Source organism: Zootoca vivipara, chromosome 1 (assembly GCF_965207765.1).
Source record: "Zootoca vivipara chromosome 1, rZooViv2.hap1.1, whole genome shotgun sequence".
Lineage (NCBI taxonomy): Eukaryota > Metazoa > Chordata > Lepidosauria > Squamata > Lacertidae > Zootoca > Zootoca vivipara.
Genome location: NC_142582.1, coordinates 46,775,955 through 46,799,223, shown reverse-complemented (window position 1 = coordinate 46,799,223; position 23,269 = coordinate 46,775,955). Strand labels below are relative to the sequence as shown.

Below are 23,269 nucleotides of genomic sequence, written 5' to 3'. Positions count from 1 at the left end.
ATGTTCTACTGTGTTATTATTTATTGTATGTAAGCTGCTTTGTGACCCATGTGACTGAAAAGCGGCATATAAATATAATAAATGAAAGGAATGAAGAATTCCAAACTGTATTTGTTACCACCAGTGCTGTTTCTGTTCTGCTGCAGTTCACTTTTTGCCAAATACTATGCTATCCATCTTACTGCCTGGTATTTAATGAAGTTTGATAAACTTCCACAACAATTTATGTAACTTGCATTCATTTCAATGTTTTTTTAAAAATGTGAAAATGATGTAAAATAAAGTAACTAATTATGCATTATTTCTGGACTTAACAATGATGTGAACAAATCGATTTCTGTTCCTGACCACAGATGAACACATGAGCTGCAGCAATTTCAGCTTCCTTTTCCAATTTTGTCAGAATTCTCTGACATCCACAGATGTGGCTAACAAAGATACATCATGCCATGGTTTCTTTGCAAATATGTTTCTACCACAGATGTGCTGCATCTCTTTCTGTAGTATAGCCATACACGGTGATACTCTGCTTCCTTTCAAATGGAAATATCCAATATAACACTAGCCTGTGTATGCATAAGAAAGCAGAGAGGAACCTGACTTTGTGTTCTATTTTTCTTTTGATTTTGTTGTTTGTTTGTTTTGTTGTTGTTGTTTTGGGGTAGCATTTTCGAATCTTAACTGTGCAACCACCAGTAGCTAAAGAGGCAACATTTCACTTTATGACACTTACTTGGAGTGTTGAGCAGACGTGACTTTTTGCAGTGGTAAGCAGTCTCCTGTTCACAGTATTCCGCACTATTTATTATTGCCTCCAGCTGCTCCATGCTGCTGTTGTAGTTGAAGCTCATGGCATATGGCTTCTCTGGATCTGCCCCGCGGACTCGAGTCAGCTCAGTATTGTTGTGCTGGACTACAGTCCAGATCTTATCTTCTGTTAAGTGAAACAAAATGGGGGAAAGATGAGAAAATCAGGAAATGTCAGCAGCATCTGGTGCATTTCCCTATAGATACGTGTGTGTGTGTGTGTGTGTGTGTGTGTGTGTGTGTGTGTGTGCGTATTCATATTCCAAAAAGGGTACTTTTAAACAATGAGACATACACCAAACTGGTGCTGAGGACAATGTATGCTTCAACTGCTACCATAAGCGAGGCAGATGCAATTCTGATGTTTTCCACTTATGACTAAGAAACAGGTATGGCAACAATCCTCCCTAGAATTTGCTTTTCTGGAGTTACTTGCAAAATTCCTAGTCTTCACACTTTCTGAGTCAACATGGGTCAACAAAGCACAAGAGTTGTTTATCCAGCCAGATAAGTGATATCACTGGACTAAAGATAGGACTGTTGTCTGGGAATCAGCATTGCACTCCTCCAGAACGACAGAACTATCAAAACCGCTAGATACTAAGGCGGGTTCTCTGCTATTAAGTGCTGACCTTGAAGAAACATGCCTGATGGAGAGGCAAAATTGGCCTTCTATTTTAGTGCAGTGTAAAGCCGATAGCCCTTTCTTTTATTTTAAGCATAAAACAGAACTGATTTAGCTACTTTTTAGCTACTAGCTTCTTGAATAGGGTAAAAGGAAACTTTAGAAAAGGCTCTGCAACAAAGTATTGTGCCTTTCCTTACAACTAAGGAAAGAGAAGGAAAAGAATAAATGTGCAGAGATGGCCAGCAGTTAAATTTGCTACAGGGTTGAGGTTTGAACTATTATGGAGATCAAAGGTTAGTCACAAAACACCATCCAAACACACCAAACTCCTGTGCAACTTCCTGTGCATTAATAGCTAGCTAGCACATTATCGAATAATGAAACCAACGCATGCTTATCTTGAGGGGAGGACAGAAAACAGGAAGGGACAGAGACACTGCGGAAAATACACCTCTTTCTCTATATAAACCATACTTTTCAATGCAAACAAGGACTTAAGAACTTAAGAAGAGCCATGCTGGATCAAATCAAAGGCCTATTTACAGCAGCATCCTGCTTCCCACAATGGCAAACCATTATGGCTATGGAAGTCCAGAACTGGAGATGAACTCAATAGACTTTTCCTGTTCATGTTCCCCAGCAATTGGCATCCTGCCTCTATACTGGAGGTACCATATCACCGTCATCACCAGCAGTTATTGATAGCCTTATCCTCCATGAATTTATAAAATCATAGAGTTGGAAGAGACCACAAGGGCCATCCAGTCCAACCCCCTGCCAAGCAGGAAACACCATCAAAGCATTCTTGACATATGCCTGTCAAGCCTCTGCTTAAAGACCTCCAAAGAAGGAGACTCCACCACACTCCTTGGTAGCAAATTCTACTGCCGAACAGCTCTTACTGTCAGGAAGTTCTTCCTAATGTTTAGGTGGAATCTTCTTTCTTGAAGTTTGAATCCATTATTGTCTATCCCCACTTAAAAACCACGTGAGATACACTTTATAAAGCTATCTAAGATGCCCACCCCACTGTTTAGATTTTTGTTTTGAAACAGCAAGAAAATATTGGTGCGAGGCAGCTCTCAGGGTGGCCATGACAGGGAAGAGCTCACCTTCCTTCTCCCTCCCCTTGGTGCTGCCTCTGGCCAAGAAGCAGCCAGCCTCCAATTCAATCATCTCATCATAAAAGTGATAGAAGACTTTACAGCTGTGACACTTTTATCCGATACACACTTTAAAGACTTGCCACACCGTTGACTGCATAGATGCCTGGATACTACTCTCCTTGATCTGCACCTTGTGAATGTTCACTAGTTATGGTTGCTTCCTACTGTTACCATTACAGCTGCATTAGGCTTCCTCCCTGTGAGATCTGAATTCTGATGTAGAAAGCCTTCTTTCTAACCTTCTGCCTCCCCCAACCCAATTAGGTCTTTTTTTGGTGGTGGCAAATTTATTGCAAGTTGCACATTACAGGTTTAGAACGAAAAAGCTGGCGAGATGGTTGCCAGTATTTTTCTATAATTGGGTTCTGTAGTGCTTTGAAAGGGGATGAAGGAGGGGAAGCAAAGCAAATGCACGCTAACTTTTAAAAGGACTTTGCTAATCCACTAAAGTGCCTCTGACAACACGCTGCATTTTAGCAGTGGGAGTTGCAGCTTGCTGTGCCACTTGAAAGACTCTTGCTGAGCCTTCCCTCTTTAAGCCGCAGAGATTTGCCACCCTGCGTGTCACTAAAACTGCTCATAAAAAGTTTTGTTTAAGAAAGGGAAAACAAAACAACTCACAGTAAATCACACGGATAACATGCCAACTCTGGATGAAATGGATCTGCTGATGGGTACAAATTATCATTCTCTTTCACTCCCCAAAGAGATGCTTCCCTCTCCCCACCCCACCCTACGGGCTCATGTGTTGTATGCACTTAACGAAAAATGTGTTTGGAACAGACTGCAGCCTATGTTTTATACAATTGTCTAAAATATAAAGAGAATCTTGCTGTGAAAAAAAGAGGAGAAGATAGATAGAAAGGGAGGAAGTGAAAGAGTGCTTTTTAAATGGGCTGGTTTCACAGAAGCTCAGAGAAAAAGACATGGAACGATAGACCAAAAGAAACAAGGGGGAAATGGAGTGGGAGTACCAGAGGGGGGTGGTTTTGGCTTATTGGTTTGGTTTTTTGAGGAGGGTTCTGTAATCATAATGCGCCTTCTTTCCAACAGAATGTTTCTACCATAAACTGACTACAACTTTCACAAAACAAAAGTTAACCCAGTGCTAGACTGGCTGGACCAGATGGGGAGCATTCACTAACAGCACACTGGATGGGATTGAGCCAATGAATCTCATCAGCAGAAGCCCTAAAGGCTTCTGATTGTGGATTGGGGATTTTCCCCTCTCCCCCTCTCTCTTGCCTCCTGAAATTAACTCGGGGTGGAATGGGGCTGGGAGAATCCCTGGAGCAGTGTGCAGAGAGAGGAAAGGGGGACCATTCCAGTCGACAAGCAGGAGAGCACAGCACTCCAAATGCAAGGTATTGCCAGCTCTGGAGGAAAGGCAACAGCTAAGGCTCTGGAAGTGAGGAAGTCAGTACACAGGGGGGGGGGAATGAAATATGCACTGGGTTGAGGAACCACTGTGAAGGCAGAGAAGAGGGGGAAGTACATTGTGGGGCCTTGCAAAATTTAAGGCATTAAGGAATTCTATGATGCAGCATGTGAACACACACAGAGAGAGTACAACTGCATGAGAAAAATGTAGGTGCTTTTGAACATTTGTTGTCACTGCTAACATTTGAAATTTGGTTGGTGTGTGAAAGTGTAGCATTGTAGCAACTCAAAGGACTGCTACCTCCTCTGTCTGCTTGGAGATGTAATCCCAGATCTCAGCAGTGGTAGAGTACTTCTTTGCAAAGGAATTAATTGGCTATTATGGGACTGCAGGTGCTGCCTCAGTTGAATTGCATGCTTCCTTGCACTGTACCTCTGCTTCAGAAATAATTGTGGAAAGGGCCCAGCCGGACAGGCTGCGATTCGTAGGCTATGTAAACAGGCCTTGCTTGGTTTCCTCATTGCAACACAGAATAACATTAACACATCCATGTCCTATTTTCCACCTCTCTCCATTGACTTTAATTAATTAGGTCTCCTTGGAATTGTATATGTGTGGAGTGAATGAGGAAACAGTTCTTCCACAAGCTCTCCCTTCATCTCCCTCCCAACACACACAACTTTATTATTTCATTACACTCTTGGATAAGTTTCAGACCAAGCTGAGGTAGAGCAGCTGAAGGACAACTAATGTTCCTTGCATTGCATTAACCTGGAAAAAAGTTAATTCAAGCCAGCAAAAGCCAAATATCCTAAGAGCTTGTTAAATTGTTTTGCAATGTATAAGTGGCAATGTTTAACTTCCAAGCTAATGCTGCAGTCTTATAACTTATCAGCCATTTAATGGCTCCATTTATAAAAGAGTTGTGGTGGGCAGACACCTCTGAGGGATAGTTCTAGAAGTTAGGGATGGGGAAGAAATTCAGTTTCATTCATGTTTTGAACTTAAAGGTAAAGGACCCCTGACAGTTAAGTCCAGTCGCGAACGACTCTGGGGTTGCGGCACTCATCTCGCTTTAGTGGCTGAGGGAGCCGACGTTGTCCACAGACAGTTTTTCCAGGTCATGTGGCCAGCATGACTAAGCTGCTTCTGGCGAAACCAGAACAGCGCACGGAAACACTGCTTACCTTCCCGCCGGAGCGGTGCCTATTTATCTACTTGCACTTTGATGTACAGTACTTTGGAACTGCTAGGTTGGCAGGAGCTGGGACCGAGCAACCTGAGCTCACCCCGTTGCGGGGATTCGAACCGCCAACCTTCTGATCAGCAAGCCCTAGGCTTGGTGGTTTAGACCACAGCACCACTCATGTTGTGCTCTTTCTGGATTTGAACTTACATAATGTGCAAATCCAGAAAGAGCACATGAACCAAAAACAGCTAAACTTTGAATTCAGTCTTCTTCAAATTTTGCAGTTCAGTTCTGCAACCAAAAGATGTATGCAGAAATGTGTATAATAGGAGAAAGGGTGCCTTAAAATGCATATAATAGTGAAGATAAACATATAGAAGTGTACATTAGGGGAAACTTGCAAAAAATGTGTACATTTGGCAGCATTGCATGCAAAATGCGTAGATTAGAAAAAATGTCCACTAAAATGCTGATTATTTTTCATTAGGGCTTAAAAAATGCAAACTGATACAGAAACATAAACTGAACATAAGGTTGGGAAGAAGGAGAACTTGAAATTTAATGAAGTATACTTTTTTATATAACTCATATGCAAAAGCCTGTTTCTTATATTATGTAAAGGTTAGCCAAAGTGATGCGTACCCTCCAATTTTCCCAGGTTTCCAGGGATAGTCCTGGAATTATAAAAGCCATTCCAGTTTCTGATTTGATTCTGGAATGTTCCAGCTTTCCTGTTTCCTTCCCTCCAGTCTTGGAGGACAATTAAAAGTGGCTGAGACATCAGACCCTCCTCATCCTGTCCTTTTCAGAAGGAGCAGCCTTTGCTGTGTCTGTGTGTAGGTTCAAAAAAAGGAATCCTGTTTATAAGGAAAATAAAACAACTGCACCAAACAAAAGAAATAGTGAAGCTGACATACAAAGCCCTTTCTATAATTCTGATGAAAAATGTAACCAATTTGCTTTAAATCCTTTAATTGCAATGTTTCAGCAGCCAGCCATTTTTATCTTACTTTTTTAGGAAACACGTGGATTGTTTATTCCTTTATTGTTCATTGAGCCTTACACTGTCTACTCAAAAGTAAGCCCCACTGTTTTCAATAGAGCTTGCTCCCAGGTACCTGGGTGAAGACTGTGCAGCCTTACACTGCAATCCTAAACATTTTTACTCAGAAGAAAGTCCCATTGAGTTGAGGGCCAGCCCTACGGCCAGGCTGGGTGGCGCAGGGCACCATGGCGCCGGCCCACCTGGGGGGGGGCGCCTCGCAGCTGCGCCCACGTGCCCACCGGCCGCTCCACCTCGCAGCAGCGCTCTCGGCAGCAGCGCTGCGTGCTAAGCCTGCCCGTCGCGCAGCAGCGCCCTCGGCAGCTGTGCTGCTCGCTGAGCCCGTCCGCCTGGCGCACTGGAAAACGGGGCGGTGGGGGGCAGCGGAGGGATCCGTCGCACCATGGCGCCAGGGCGCCAGAAGTGCTTAAGATGGCCCTGATTGAGTTCAATAGGATTTACTCTTTGGTATATTCCTGACCATTCTCACATTCTTGTTATTGTTATTATTCTTGTTATTGTTATTATTTCCCACCTTCTTTCCTGACAGGGACTCGAAGTTTAATTGGTTCAAGGTGGCAGGTGTATATGTGCAAATGTGTGAAGTGAGAGCAAACACTGGAGAAGCTTCCTGATTTTGGATAGAATATCCCTTTTTTAATCTGAGATGCAGCTGCAGCTGGACACCAGCTCTCATAAGCGGCAGGCAGAATGGACACTAGTTAGCAATTATAGGAGTTGTAGTCATAAAACAACATGTTGCTGCATCATGTGTTGCCAGGGGATGGGACAGACCAATTCCTCTCTTTTTTGTGCCCTTCCTAGTTTTTCCTTCGCTCTTCAAGCTGATGAGGCGTCTCTTCCCCCTCCATTCTGTACTCAGTGTGGGATAGGATAACCAGCATTTGCAAGGAGCTAGCTGCTTTCTGCATTCTGGGCACATATGGTGCGTGCTCAAATGCTGTCTTTTTAAAAACATGAGAACTGCTCTCATGAATAAATTTGCATAGCCCAAGACTGCAGAGAGACACAATCAGGGAGCAAAAAATAAATACTATCAAACTGCCAGTACCAGGGTGTTGCCTAAAAACAAGCAAAAGTTTCCAGAAAACTCTGAGAGGTCTAAGAATCCGGCCTGGATTCTTGAATCTGTATTTAGCTCAGTGAGCAGAAGCTGCTTCTACAAGTATTACCATAATAAAGGACAAAAGTGGAAAGGACCTAACAGAAGCAGAAGACATCAAGAAGAGGTGGCAAGAATACACAGAGGAATTATACCAGAAAGATATGGAGGTCTCGTACACCCCAGGTAGTGTGGTTGCTGACCTTGAGCCAGACATCCTGGAGAGTGAAGTCAAATGGGCCTTAGAAAGCACTGCTAATAACAAGGCCAGTGGAAGTGATGATATTCCAGCTGAACTATTTAAAATTTTAAAAGATGATGCTGTTAAGGTGCTACACTCAATATGCCAGCAAGTTTGGAAAACTCAGCAGTGGCCAGAGGATTGGAGAAGATCAGTCTACATAAAGCAGGTTAAAAAAAGATAGTCTATACAGTTTTATTTAGACAGCAAGATATAGCAATAACAACAACAGTGACAGCGGCAACACAGCAAAAAATATTCTTTCTCATGAGCTTAAGATATGTTTGTCGCCAAATTGATATTGGTGAGTAGCTTGCAAGGATTCAGCTAGACTGGTAAAGAAAAAAGCGATTTACATATAAGTGATACAACATTGTGCCACCAGATGGCAATGGGGAGTCCCATTTTTCTCTACCTGTTTTCCCTGTTTAAATTTACAACGCTTTGAACTGAAACGCCCAAGTTTCTACTGGTCTTGGGTTCAGGACAATCTCAAAGATTAGAGATCCCATAGGTTGCATAGTTCCAAAATTAAGCCTGCAAATAATCTACATAAGGGATGGGGAACCTATAGACTTCCTGATCAATGGCTATGCTGGCTGGCACTGATGAGAGTTGTAGTTCATGTTGTATTGTGTGGGTCACATGATCCCCATCCCCTACAATACTTTCCATAACTTCTACCGGAATCAACCTTACCAGGGGCTAGAACAGAGGTCAGCAAACTTTTTCAGCAGGGGGCTGGTCCACTGTCCCTCAGACCTTGTGGGGGGCCGGACTATATTTAAAAAATAATAATGAACACATTCCTATGCCCCACAAATAACCCTTAAATAAAAGGACACATTCTACTCATGTAAAAACATGCTGATTCTTGGACCATCCGCAGGCCAGATTTAGAAGGCGGATTTAGTTTGGGGACCCCTGGGCAAGAAGAAGTCATGAATGACTTACACAGCTGCTCCTGGCAGGGGCAAAACTAGGCTTTATTTCACCCAGGTCAAAGACCCAGTTTGGCACATTTGTACACACACACACACACACACACACACACACACACACACACACACGGTGCGAACCTCAATGGTGCCCCTCTGGAGGCTTCACTCAGGCAAAAAACCTGGCTAGCCCCCTTGTAGCTCTGGCTCTGGCTGTTGGGCACAATAGCTGTGGAGTCTCTTTGTGCAGGGGTAGTGTTTCCTGGCCTGCCAGAAAAAGGATGCTGGGACAAATTCCTGAACTGCAGAGGATTGGACTAGTCGACCTTTGGGGTTACTTCCAACTCTGAAATTCTATGATAAATTAGATCACAGAAGAAACTCAAGGCCAACTAGAGAATGAATGCCCCAGCTCTTAGAACACAATCACTTTGAAAGTGTAAGTCAAAGTAATTTTTCTCTGGGCAGCCAAGTGATTGCTTCTTTTACATGTGACAATATTTCTAGAACAGAGACTCTAAAATGTAGGGCAGGCCCCACACGTGGGTGGCATGAAAAATGAAATGGAGGGGTACATCTCATGGAAGAACAGCCCAGGCAAGATACATGGGTGCATATAATACCATCAAGAAAAGGATTATCATTTATTCCCATTGGATTTGTGGAAATGACTGCTCTCTCATTTTTGGGATGAACTGCTACTTGGATCTATGATATTTCCATGTGCATTAGTTCAGGATGTCTTGTTCTATTCTAATTTCCCATGCCAAAGTATACTACAATCTACATTATTTTGCAGAGAGAGAGGTTGCATGCACATGGCTGCATGCAATGCTTTTTGCCCACATTGCAGTGTGGACCCAGTGGCTAGGGGTGCTAGAAGGCAGATTGAGTCTAGAAGGGTGAAAAAGCTCAAATGCTATGCTGACAAAATTGGTAAAGCAGGGAATCCACTTTGCTCTTGGCAGGACAATCTATGCCCAGAAAAACCAAATTCATGAGGATATAACCTCCCAAAACTGCAGGTATGCGAGGAGGAAAAAGAAATAGAATAACACACAAAATAATATCTATCTATCTATCTATCTATCTATCTATATATATATATATATATATATATATATATATGAGTGCTTGCATATTCTCTAAAACAGGAAGATACCTTAAATCTTTCCATGGTTCCATCGTGTTCTGAACAGCCTGCATTGACTCTGACAGCATATAAATTAAACCAGGCAAAAAAATAAGAGAATTTTGTCCCACCCAACCGCAGAAGTTCCCATCTAGTTCTCATTTTTTATTTGTCTAGTTTGAAATATTCCTATGGAGAATGATTTGCTCCTGGAAACAAAATCATTTTCCTGTGATTTAGGATGTTTGTCACTGAACAAGATTATTCAGACTGATTAAATTTCAAACAAGCCAAACATATGGTAAGTACTACAGGAGCAAGAGGAAAAGGTGCTCTGTGAGCTGGTGCAGCGCATTTGTTCCATGGTGCCTAGCAATTCTGCCCAGGGCTTCTCCTTAAAGAGGTTTGTGACTCGGCATACAGCAAACACTCTGATGTGGTAATGAGCTGCCTGCTACAAAATCAAGGTACGGTGGGGAAAGTATGGGAGTGCAGAGAGATGGAAAAAAGACCAGAACCTCATCATGCCCGCTTCAGTTTTCTGAAATGACTCACTTTCCCCATGTAGCTTAGGTGCGGTTACATAAGACAGATGTTGTACCAGAAGCAGGAAAACTTGGGTTCAAATCCTCATTCAGTCCTGAAGCTCACTGAGCAACCTTGGTCCAGTCACTGTCTCTCAGCATGACTTCCTGCCTCACAGGTTTGTTGAGAACTATGTACGCCATTGTTGCAAACCATTTCCCAACTGGCCTGGGAAAATGGGTCCCTGACTGACTCCAGCTACAAAAGCTGGAACAGACTCTTGGGCTGGGGCTGGGGGGGGGGGTTATTGGGGAAGGTGTTGTTGATACCGTTGTTGTTTTTGTATATTTACCCTGTTTTTCCGAAAATAAGACATACCCATAAGATAAGCCATAGCAGGATTTCTAAGCATTTGCACAATATAAGCAATACCCCAAAAATAAGACATAGTGATAGGCGCAGTTCTGGAGGGCGCCAAGGAAGAGGCGAGGCTGGACGCGTAATAAAAAAAACAAGACATCCCCTGAAAATAAGCCTAGTGTGTCTTCTTGAGGAAAAATAAATACAAGACAGTGTCTTATTTTCGGGGAAACACGGTATTTTAGATTTTGTTATGATTTATGCAGAAATTGTTCAGTTTGGTTGTATATTTTAAATGTTTTATTTATTGTTTATTTGTGTGTGCGTGGATATATATATATATATCCATGTTGTAAGCCTCCTTTAGTATGGTTTGAACTGTGGATAGGCAGCATTCAAATATGCATGGCCAATGGCCAATGATGTTAAAGTCTAGCAGCATATTACTACTCCTGATGTGAATGTCTCTGGATGAAGGGTAATAAAAAATAGTCATTTGTATATATTTCTCCCAAACCGTAGTGGGCGGTGCCACTCACCTGACCTCTAGTTGGTTGTATCACTGCTGCCTTCTGGGAGGTACAGGGGGAGGGACAGGGGTGAGGGGCAAGTGAGGTCAGCATGGTGCAAACCAGTGCATCTGCCAGTGTGTTTGTATCATACCAGCCTCCACACTCCTTCCCTCCCTGCATCACTCAGGAAACAGCAGCAGTGAGGCAACCAACCAGGGTCAGGGGAGCAGCAGTGCCCCTTCATGTTGTCCACTATGGCTCCCAAACCAGTACTTCAAGTAGGAATCTCTCCAGATAGAGAGTTACATTCTGTTGGTTCATTTATTTCCAACACACAGCCTACATGTTTCCTTGGTCAGTAAGAACATGAAAGGATGTACTGCCTTATATACAGAGGCTGGCAGAGGAGGATTCCTTAATGCACCGAACTTCTGTACCAAGATCAGGAGCTTTGGGGTGTTGGCGTTGGGGAGAGTGTTTCCACACCTCTACTTGGTCCCAAAACACTGTGGTGCAAAATTGCCCAAATAAGCCTACTATTGATTATGTGCTGCTGTTAACTTCTTTTGCTGAATAAGTCTGCTGCTCAAATTGCCAGGTAGGACAAAGAAATGTCCTAGAAAGAGCAAGCTGAATGACAGCAGAGTCCCTATCATTTGCCAGAATCCACTCCTTGATGAAACATATTGCTGACTCACATTGCATCTTTCTCAATAACAGCCAAGTACTGCATAAACCAAGATAGCATCTCAGCCTCTTCCTTTTGCCCTCTTCGTTCAACTTCATTCATTCTCCTTTAAACAGACAGCCCCTTTAAATGGGTCGCTTGAGTAAATGAAATCCAAGCAAATTCTGGGATGTGTGGTTTATGCAAAAAAAGCTCCTGAGACCTCCCACCCTTGTATATCAACCTTCACCAATATAGTGCCCTCCAGCTATTTAGGATGGCAAATTCCATCAGCTCCAGATGGCACAGCTGTGATGGCTGAGGCCGATGGGAGTTATCATCCAAGACTTCTGAAAGGCAACAGGAGGGTAAAGGCAACTGGAGATGGAATATGTGCTCTTCATGTGTCCCTAAATGGTAAATTTAGCCTTACCAGATACAGTAATCTTTACTGGATTCATGCCCAGTGCAAATTTAAGTACGGTTCTGATCACACATGATTCCACCTGGGATACACCTGTGCACAGCATTCACATGGCCCATTCATTTTATTGATCAGCTTTGATGTTCCACACACAACTATTTTATGTGGGTTATTTCTGCCTTCCTTGGAAAATAAGGAAAAGAGGACCACCATTGGCACTACAGTCCACTAAATAGAAAGCTCACACCAAGCTGTGAAAGCAAGAGACCTCATAAGTCAGTTCTTATTCTCTTTATGGTGATACTTCCCAAACAGATTTTTTGATCACTGGCAGTCGCAAAAGAAAAAAAAGGATCCACATTGCTCCTGCTCTCAACTTTCTCAAAGACAACAACATCAACAAGGCTTTCAATAATGGATAAATACCTGGCCAAGTTAAAATTAAGCATTGATCTTGTCATACCAATTTCTAAGTGCTATTGATTTTTTGGCCTGGGGTCTGAGAGTATGACAAAACTGCAACACCGGGAGAAACATAGCAGCAAAATGACTTTGGGTATTGTAACCAAATAGTTCAGACACTGAGGTTAAAACATAGTCCCCTTGGGGTGTGTGGAAGGTTCATTTTAAACATTCTTCAGTATATAGTAGCAGTTAACAAGCCAGTGCAAGACATGGAGTGAAGGGCTATAGATTTAGTACTAAGCAAAATTATCAGTAGCATCCCTGAAGTTCTAAACACAGAGGGAACAATCCATATCATATTAGGCTGACCCAAGGGTCGCTTCATGTATTAATGCTTACCGACATAATTGTTTGCCTTGCTGCAACTGGGTGTGTTTGCTGTCTATTCAATTGTCTATTACACATGTTTGGGATACAAGTGAATGGCTCATTCCAGCCCACTCCATCTGTGAAGGGGCCTTCAGAGAAGATAACAGAGATCTGTATTCACCACCTCCCCACAATCCCTTGGCCCTCAAGCACAAGGCCATTAGAAGATATGAATGGTCATGTGTGCTTCCCATAACCTGCCCTGCCCTTTCCCTCTACTCCATCAAGGAATGCAGGCCTGCATTCTTTGACTGGGGACAGGGAAGACTGGACAGCAATATGAGACGTGAGAACTCTGCACCTCCACAAAAGGGGCTGAAATGCATGATGTGCACAATCTGCTGGGAATATATTTTCCTTACAAGTGAAACTATAAACAAACCTTTTACCACACCTTGTCTTAAAGACGGAGTAAGTTATGCTTACAATTCTATGTGCGAAGTTTGGTGCAACAAATCCTGGCAACATCTGAAGCGCGTTTCAGAAGAGAAAAGACCTAAAACTGCACTTTCCTTATGGCAACTCTTTCATGGCTACGTGTATAAGCTTCAGACTCTGTTGCTTCAAAGATTTCCCTCTGTTTCCTTCTGTGTCCGTCTTCCAGCTCATTTACACCAACAACAATCAAATATGCAAGAAATTTTAGGCCGCATAGTTTATAATAAAAAAAGATTATGACCAGCGCTAAATGCAGATGAGATGATGTGATATTCTTACCAGTTATATTGCAGTAGACTAAAAGCGGTGGAAGTGGACCACTTGCATCAGAATCGATGTGGAAGAAACCAGATGTTTTCCCTTGGTGCCGATAGGCTTCACATGACTTCTCATAAATAGCTGAAAGGAAGAGAAATGGATATTTGCAGTGTACACATCACAATAATAGCTCAGGTAGTTTGGGGCAATTTAGTGCTGTGCCTCAACTGCCTCCCTCACTGCATGGCGGCTGCAACTATGCAGGGAGCTGGTTATCTGTAGTGGAAGCCTAAGGAGTAAAGCTGACCTGACAGTGCTCAGATTCACTGTGAGTTTGCTAGCAAAGGTATGGCCACCACATGCCCATTCAGTATACAAATCTGTCTCCATACACGGATGTGGCTGTCACACAGTGAGATTATAAGCAACCACCAAGCATTTCTATGCCATTTTAAACCACCCACAGATTGTCCTGTTTAAGTGGAAGCAAACTCAACAGTCTTTAATTGGGCTCTGTTTGCTGGAGATCTTCAGTAGGAATGCAGCCCTCGCCTAGAAACTGGCTGTGTTGTTTTCTTTCATTAAATCAAGATGCTATCATTCAAGAGCAGGCAATTTTTCTCACATATAATAATCTTGAAGATGGTGCTGGAATTTGAAAAGGGAGAGGGATGAGGAGAAACTGTTAGGAAACAAGTAGGAGACAACCAAGGATGCAGTCCTATACCAATTTAATTCATTTTGGGTTGCCATATTTCAAAAAGTGAAGTTGTTGAACTTTTTTTTTGCAAGATCTCCCTCCAAAATTAAGTCACCAAAAACTTAACACTTCCAGGCATTTCTCCCCAAGCATTTTTGCCGATTCAAAAATTCCACCCGGATGCTATTTCTGATGGGCAAATCCCAGATATGTCTGGGAAATTCTGGACTTATTCCTGAGTAGACATTATTTAGATTACATTGTAAATAATGGTTTAAGGGATAAAGTCATTCAGTACAAGCTAAAAGTCATGGACTGTAAACTCCTATATACTGGAATATTGATGTATTTCCTTTTTCTGATCCATGGATTCTGTACGTTGTCTCCTTTCACTAATCCAAAACTCCCACTCTGCCAACATATATTATATACATATGTCCCTTAATTCCACATAACTAAAATGAAATCAATTGTTACCATGTATATTAATTTGAGTTCATTAGCCATAATAGCATGCTTACTATATTCCCCCCTAGCTAAGTGCTAAAATGCACACTCTGCCACACATAGCAAATTGATCAAGATGTTTTCCCTCCATAGGAGATGAAAATATTTTGGAAACATCTTGCAAAAATGAAAGCAAACACAGATGCTTGCCCCTTTGTAATAAAAAATAATAAAAGCTTATTGGTGCTAATTACAAAATATAACATTTGCATTGGGGGTCATTACTGGATGTTTCAATGTCAAATTTCTTCTCTGCAAGTTTCCACATTTCACATCTAACAGTCATACTAGAACTTTGTGTAGAAGTTGCATGCTAGCACAGATTCTGAGAGGCTAGAGGGACCTTGTAAGATTCCCATTTATTTTGCTCCTGGCTCCAAAAATGCAATGATTTCCCCTAGCTATCAAAATCATGCAGTTAATAGATTAGCTGCTTCATAATATTGTGATGGTGGCGGCTTTCATTTGTATAATAATTTTGACTGGGAAAAATGATAAGATGTGTTTATACATTAATCCCCAGGATTTTACTGGTGTAACATGTCTGGCGAAACATAAACCCCTCGAGGTATACTATGCTACTTTTCCTAAGCAGCTTGCTTTCTGTGTAACTGACGTAAACAGGTCTTTTCAAATAGGTTATCAAATCTAAATTACACTGCTAAATGGTTAAAGAATGTTAGTAATTAACAGTCCTGCTTTTCACTAACCAATTAATGATTCTGTTGTTTAATAGATTACCACACACACACACACACACACACACACACACACTTCATGTATGTTTTTGAATCAAAGGATGACCTTTGATTAGTTAGGGCCATCCTGCTCTGTCCTAATTCAGTTTTTTCTGTGGCTATCACAGATTTCTTCAGAATTCAGCACCACTGACTTCAAGCTATGAACCTGTTTATCTAGGGAGCCCCCCCCCCCGGATGTCCCAAATTCCCCAGAAAAGTGCACAGTTGGCAACATGGAGCAGACCTTGTGGTTTACACCTATGTTCTGGATCTCCTTTTGAAGGAAAGACCAGTTTACTGCTTCATTCATGTCCTTTTAGAAGCCTACGTCTTTAGGAAACCATTTTCATTTGTAATTCTGGGTTTTAATATCTTTTTCTTTTGCAGTTGTATTTTTATTTCCTTCTGCATTGGTGCTACATTTTAAACAATGTGTTCAATTGCTAATGCATGGCTTTCTTGTTGTGGTTAGCAGCCTTGAGTTCTCAAGAGGAAAGGCAAGAAATGCTAAAAAACAAACTTGGAAATTAGCACACAGTGGAGAATTGTCCACTGCTAGATGTGGGGGTCTGGGGGTTGGAGGGAGACATAAAACGAGTCATCAGTGAGATAGGAAGAGTTGTTGTAAGTTTGGATGAACTTCAGGCTCAAGAAAAATAGCAACATTTTGTTCTGCCTCACCACTTGCTCTAATGTGGCTTCACATGGCAAAAGAAAGAACTAATCTGGTAGTAGTAGCATTTTCATACCTTCCAACATTTCTCTGATGGAAATTATCAACAACAGCAGCAACAATTTTTTTTATTATTCATAGTCCACCTGTCTGGTTTGCCCCAGCCAGTCTAGATGGCTTCCAACATATATAAGAAGATAAGAAGAAGATAATACAGGGCTGCCTTCAGATGTCTCCCAAAGGTTGTATAGTTACTTATCTCCTTGGCTCGGGCGCTGCATAACTCCATACCCTACAAAAATTCTCAGATGAAAACAAGGATGTCCTAAGGAAATGTGGGGCATTCTGGGATCAAATCAGAAACTGGGAAAGATTATGTAAATCTGGGACTGTCCCTGGAAAACAGGGACAGTTGGAAGATCTGCATTTTGCATGCATGGATGCTCCATCCTTCTATTTAAGAATAACAGTGATGGGGGAGATTCACACAGTTCATGGCACTTGTGGTTAGGGCATATGAAGCTGCCAAATCAATTAGTCCTTCTGTCTTGGTGTAGCAAGTTTATACCAACTGGCTGCAGCGCTCCAGGTCTTCAGACATGTGTCTTTCCTTCCTTTACTGAGAGATGCTGAAGTTTGATCATAGGACCTTTTCCATGCACAGCATGTACTCTGCCAATGATCGATGGCTCTTTCCAACGCACAGAGAGTGGTGGGAAGTGTGTAAAATTGGCAATTCTCATACAGTTCACTTATTGAATCTGTGAATGTTTTCACTAAAGGACACCTTATGTTACTACTTAGGGGCCTTGCTAAATATACCTCTTGTATCATGCATTGACAGATAGAGGGCTGGAAAATAATTAAACAGAAATGTATATACTGAGTTGGCTGTGGGTTATGGATGGTTCTAGAAACTGCTGTACATCACTGGCCTTTTAATAATTTTTGCTTGCTGGAGCAAAATCATATGATTTCCTTGAAATATGAATGAAAGATGTGAAGTCACTCATTAGGAATGCAGGCAGATGGTATAATGAAGCATTTATGCCAACAAAAGAGTCCTTTGGAGGTTATCACACAAACCAACGGGGGAAGAATCCACATCCTGAAAACCAAAGCAGAGTGTAGCATACACACTGGGCTTAAAATGGCAAAGCACTCTCCCAGAGAAACATAATTGTTTTCAAAGGGATAAAAACAGAGATGAAATGAAGGAAGTGATTCCCTTTTCATGTTTTTTTTTGAATATTCACACTCTCAAAAGATAACATTGTGGGCCCATATTTCACTTCCTTCTCTTTGATTTGTGTGATTTCCTTGATTAGTTTTCTGGCACCAGAAATACAGTATCATGTGGCTATGATAGCCAGAGGCAATGAGAATGTGTGGTTTAGGATGTTTTTTTCAGACCAGTTCAGGAATAACGTGGTCCTTCCCACACATCGGTACCCCTTCAGCATGTATGTGGGTGGCTGCCTTGCTAAAAGCAACACCCAATCAAAACCTGTTATACAAAACAAGAGATTCAGGACTTCCCCCCTGTGGTAGTAACACAGTGTGTGAACAGTACCCAATTTTCTTTGTGAATGTCTAAAATTCCTCTTAATCTTCTTCTCTCTTTTTTTCTTTCCTTTTTAGTCTGACCTACAACTTATTTTTTTCCAGTGGTGTAGATAGCATCTGGTTGTTAAAATTTGAAATTTGGCTCTTCTTCACTGTATTGATTATGATTATAGATCTATTAATCACCTTCTAAACCTATTTGCACATATATATATATTTGAGCACACAAAAATGCATTGAAAACAAAACCCTAACAAACAGAATCTTGTGGCAAAGACCCCTTTATCCAGCTGGGAAAGCCTGTTTGAAGAAAAATGTCTTCAATTGTTTCTGGAAAGTGAAGATAGTGGCCACCTTCATATCTCAATAGAAATGCTATTCCACAGAACAGGGGCTTCTGATCTTTTTCAAGCTTGCAGGAGAAACCCTTCCACAGAACATAGGGATCTACTGGGTGTTTAAGGGATAAGGCTTAAGTAACTTGGTCCTGAGTTGTGTAGGGACATATAAGTTAGTACGAATACCTTGGACTTGGAGTCCAGGAGCAGTATGACAGCTAGTGCAAATACTGGAAGCAGGATATTATATGCTGGCAGTAATTCTGCCTCCAGAAGCAGGCTAGTCACCGAGTTTTGCACCAGATTCGGCCTCCAGAACCAACCTTCATTCCATCAGTGATGGTTAAGCAATGCAACAGGGTATAGCCAACTAAGTCATATTCCGAGTAAATCCCGTGAAAATAATAAACATGAGTAATATGAAGCTAGGGATGCGGGTGGCGCTGTGGGTTAAACCATCGAGCCTAGGGCTTGCCGATCAGAAGGTCGGTGGTTTGAATCCCTGCGACAGGGTGAGCTCCCGTTGCTTGGTCCCAGCTCCTGCCAACCTAGCAGTTTGAAAGCACGTCAATGTGCAAGTACCAGTAGATATATAGGTACCGCTACAAGGGGAAGGTAAACAGTGTTTCCATGTGCTGCTCTGGTTCGCCAGAAGCGGCTTTGTCATGCTGACCACATGACCTGGAAGCTGTACACCGGCTCCCTCAGCCAATAACATCAGATGAGCGCCGCAACCCCAGAGTTGGTCACGACTGGACCTAATGGTCAGGGGTACCTTTTCCTTCACATTTAATATAAAGCTTTTTAAAATAAATAAATAAATAAATGATACATTCTATGTATTACTTAATTGGGCATAACCCAGTAATAAGATACTGGGTTGCAATCATGTAAGCCAATCAGCGCTAGGGAAGGGTGAAGGAAGAAATAAGAGAGACATCTGTGACAGCATTGCAATAAGGTGTGGAACAAGAAAGAAATACTCAGCAGAGGGTGACAATTTGTCAACACCATTAGCTCAGCAGTGATGCCTACCCAACAGCGATAGCTCATTTAAAATGTCATTTTCACCCTAAACCAGTGACAGTATTCAGAGGGCTGAATGGGATTGGCAAACTCACAGTTTGTGACATTCCCACATTTCTCCCCTGAGCATGCCGCTCCTCATATGCTCTCGATTTCCCTGAATGACATCGTGACCCACCTTTTAGGTTAGGCTCAAAGCACTAGCCAGGTGTTTGGCTCCTCCCACTCAGCTTCTCCTCATATTTGGTCCCACATGCTACTTCTTCCTAAACAACAAGATTACAAAACTAGAAATCTTCACCTGCACCTTGCTGTTGCTGTGAAAACTCTAACACCTTGGTCATCGCCTGCTGGACTACTGCAACTGTCTCCTCTATGGCCTTCCACGGACATACATGCCCAGCCTTCTCAATTCCATCATTCATTCACTTCACTGTCCATCTTATGTAATACCTTTCATTAAGTCCTAATCTACATTCATGCTAGCTTGTGAATCCAGTGCAGAAATTCTCCATTATTTCAAAGCCTTTCATGCCCAGGTCCCCTTATTTCTCTGCCCGCGGTTCCTTACATCCAGATAGATTCCTTCCCCTGTGGCTGAATGTCGCTGACAATGTTTATCTGCCTATCCTGACAGGCATAATCAGGCATCTTTGTAATAAAGGGTGCTGGATGAAATGCCATTTTCAGTAACAACAAATAAAGGAATAAGGAGTGGGAGGAAGGTCTCTCCCTCTCTTCTTGTTGCTCTCATAGCAGAACCGTTAAGAGGCAGGCGGTGAACTTAACAGAAGTGACTGTCATGCTCACCCTCCTAATGCAATTGTCATGTTAAATGCCAAAAAGAAATGAAATCTGTGCTATTGAAGAACTGAGTTTGACAGGCCCCACTGTTGACAGACTAATAAAGTCCCTGCTGTGGTGTTCTGAGATGACAGATGGCTCATTTTCCTCTTGTTAAAAATACATATTTACTGATATGGTACAAAAAAGAAAAGAATACTACAGTTTTTCTTGTGTGCAAATATAGCTTCTTTAAAAAAATAAGAATCCAGAAATTTAGAGCCTAAAGTTGACTGTACACGAAGGGTTGTTTTGATTACATTATTATCCTTCCAGAAGGAAGGTTCTTTTGGTGTGATGCAGAAAACACAGGGAAGAGTCTTAAGGCACCTAAAAAACATTATTGGGGCAAAAGCTATAATGGGCATTGAGAATGCCGTTTTGGCCCCTGGTGGATAAAGGAAAGGGTTCATATCCTAGAGTTCCATTTCCATTTTTTGTCTCTTCCCTATCACAAGAAAGCTGCAGGGAAAGTCAAGCTTGGGGCAAAGAGTTGAATCCCCTTCCCCCTGGTGTAATAAAACCTTACAAAGAAGGAACAATGAGCACTGAAAGAGAGAGGGATGCTTTTATATTTGGTGTGTGTCTGTGTGTGATGCTTTTTTGACACTTGAAAAACAAATCCACAAACTCAAAACCTGGATTTCAGATTTCAGACTTTGATACAACTTCTGGCCCCCTTTTTGCAGCCATTTTTTTTCAAGCCCAATCAAATTTTGTGATAAAAGTTTTCAGTATCGATGTCATAGTCATTTCAGCTTTTAACAGTGCACAGATCCTGTTAGCACATGTCACATATTTGAAACACCCAGCAGTGGCGTAGCTAGCTGCTTGGGTGCCTGGGTGGAGTGTACGTGCCGTGTACAAGGGGTGGGGCAAGGGGCCCGTGGGGTGGGACAGGGCAGGGTGTGCCAGAATCCCAGTGCCTGAGCCCCATTCCGTTCCGGGGCTCTGCAGGCCTGTGTTGCTTTTTTGAGCAGTGCAGAGTCTGCAGGGAGTCTGCCCGTGGCCTCCCCCATAGCTGTTGAGTGGTTGAGGGGGAGGTGGCTGGCAGATGCAAGCCCCATGCTGCCCACCCCCTAGCTATGTCTCTGACACCCAAGATATGTTTTAATAATGACCTAGGATGTCATTGAACAGATTCAGATGTGTTAATGGCTGTGCATATGTGTGTGTGCCTACATGAGTGTGTGTACATACAGTGGTACCTCGACTTACGAAGTACTCGACTTCCGTATTTTTCGAGTTATGAGCGGCAAAAACGGCCGCACACTTATGTTCTTTTCAACCTCCGAAGGGAAACCGTGGCGCTTTTAGATGCGGTTTACTCGACTTGCGAATGTTTCCATTTCTGGTTTTGTTTTGTTTTTTAAAGGGGAAGCCGCTTTTTCGGCTTCCGAAATTTTCGACCTACAAAGGCGCCTTCAGAACGGATTATCTTTGTAAGTCGAGGTACCACTGTATATATATGAGAGAGAAGGGGATAGGGAGAGAGAAGGGAAACCAAGGTAGTTCATTTTTCTTGTCTTCTTTTCAAGGCATAGAATGTGTTTACTTCATTGTGACATTTCCCCTTCCAGTGAGATGGCAGCCATTTGGAGTATTATTCACACAGGTAGAAGCAAGGCTTCATGTTTCAAGCTGGGCTTCAAAAAAATCCACATATGCTTTATTGATTGGGAATAAAGGGTGATGGGAAACAAAACTAGCCAAGCACAGCTGGCTCAGCAGCACTTGTCAGTGTGAGAAATTCAAAAATTATTCAAGAGCAGAAGTAATAGAACAATACAAAAAGAAGAGGAAAAAAAACAGGGGAAGAGGGGGGAAAGAGCTTACTTTGGGTGAGGGGATTCTTAAAGGCTATAATCCTATACACAATGGGACATACTGAATAGAAATGCATAGGGTTACACAGCATATATCATGTGGCCCTTTGCAGAACCAAAAGTACATCTCTAGTGTATCACGAATCAAGTAGCAAAAACACAGTCACAGTGAGAAACTTGGCAAGTAATTAATTGTAGTGATAAACATATTGGATTTAGATAGCATCAAAGTTACTTAATGGTCAAGTGTTTCATATGGGAATTATTTCAAAATCCATTATGGACTTAAGAGTCCCAATTTGTTCTGTTCCAGATGATGGTCACACAGAAATCTTGAGTGGTTCAATCTTGAGTGGCAGCAAGAGCCCAGATCTAGGATAGCTCCAACTGGAGCTCAGGTTGGAGAGTCACATAGAAGCATAGCAGACTCAAATGTTGCTTCAGCCACAGATAACTCTAGACTGAAGCATAAATAAAGCAGCACCTGTGTATGGGTGGCTAGATCCAACTCCACAGAAGGAAGATTTATTAACTATTGGCTCCAATGACACCGGGGCAACTGTGGCTCTGTTATGGCTTCCAAGCTGGAGTCCTTGGTCTCTGAAGATTATGCTAACAGAACACAAACTTATCATGTTGTGGAGATGTTTGGAAAATGGCCTCCCTGAGCATTTGGGCATCTGTGGGAGTGAAGTCACTTAGAGTTAATGTTGAGGCTAAAACCCTACCCTACTCCATCTCCACAGAGTTGATAACTTCATCCCTCAAATATTGGACAAACGAGAGTTGCCAGAATTACAGTGGCAGGCTTTGCAATAGGCTTGGTAAACAAAGGTTGCCTGGGTGACAGTGGCCAATGCAGAAAGTGAAAGGTGAGTTGTTTCTGTAAGTGGTGCTGGGAAGAAGGAGGAAGTGGGCAGAATGAGGCACTGAAAAAGAAGACATCTTCACCACGAGGCAGAGGCAGCATGGCTGATTCATCTGCTTGTGGGTTTGAGCTGGTTGCTCTTTGGAGGACAACAAATGACTCTGTTGTGATGTGAATTCCCTGAACCCTCTCCATCTAGATGCAGGTATAAATATGTGTAAATAATCTATATTTCATAAAGACAATGCGGTCTCTGCTGTGCCTAATTTCTGACAGAAACACAAACCCTACATGAGTGCCTGGGACCCCCTGGAATCTTTCTACCACTTGGTGGTGATTGGGTGTGACATGTAACAATACCATCCCTTCTTCTTGTACTTTACAAGTGACTAAAAGGCATATGTAATAGTCTATACATGGCAGACACTAAAACTGTTTGTTCCATTACGGAATTATTGTCTGCCTATTGTTGGATGTATCTTCTCACAGCAGTCAAGTACCCCATTAAGATGAGACA

At 42.3% G+C, this 23,269-nt stretch overlaps 1 protein-coding gene across 2 annotated transcripts in view; it reads right to left on the bottom strand.

The window, feature by feature from the left end:
• CNTNAP5 (contactin associated protein family member 5) overlaps positions 1-23,269 on the bottom strand; it is a 308,410-nt gene that overhangs the window by 102,974 nt on the left and 182,167 nt on the right. For both annotated transcript variants that reach the window (XM_088662417.1, XM_035128546.3), the window contains exons 12-13: positions 13,687-13,806; positions 734-934 (exon numbers count right to left, since the gene is read on the bottom strand). In XM_088662417.1, the coding sequence (XP_088518543.1) occupies positions 734-934; positions 13,687-13,806 (321 nt within the window). The remainder of the gene's footprint in view (positions 1-733; positions 935-13,686; positions 13,807-23,269) is intronic.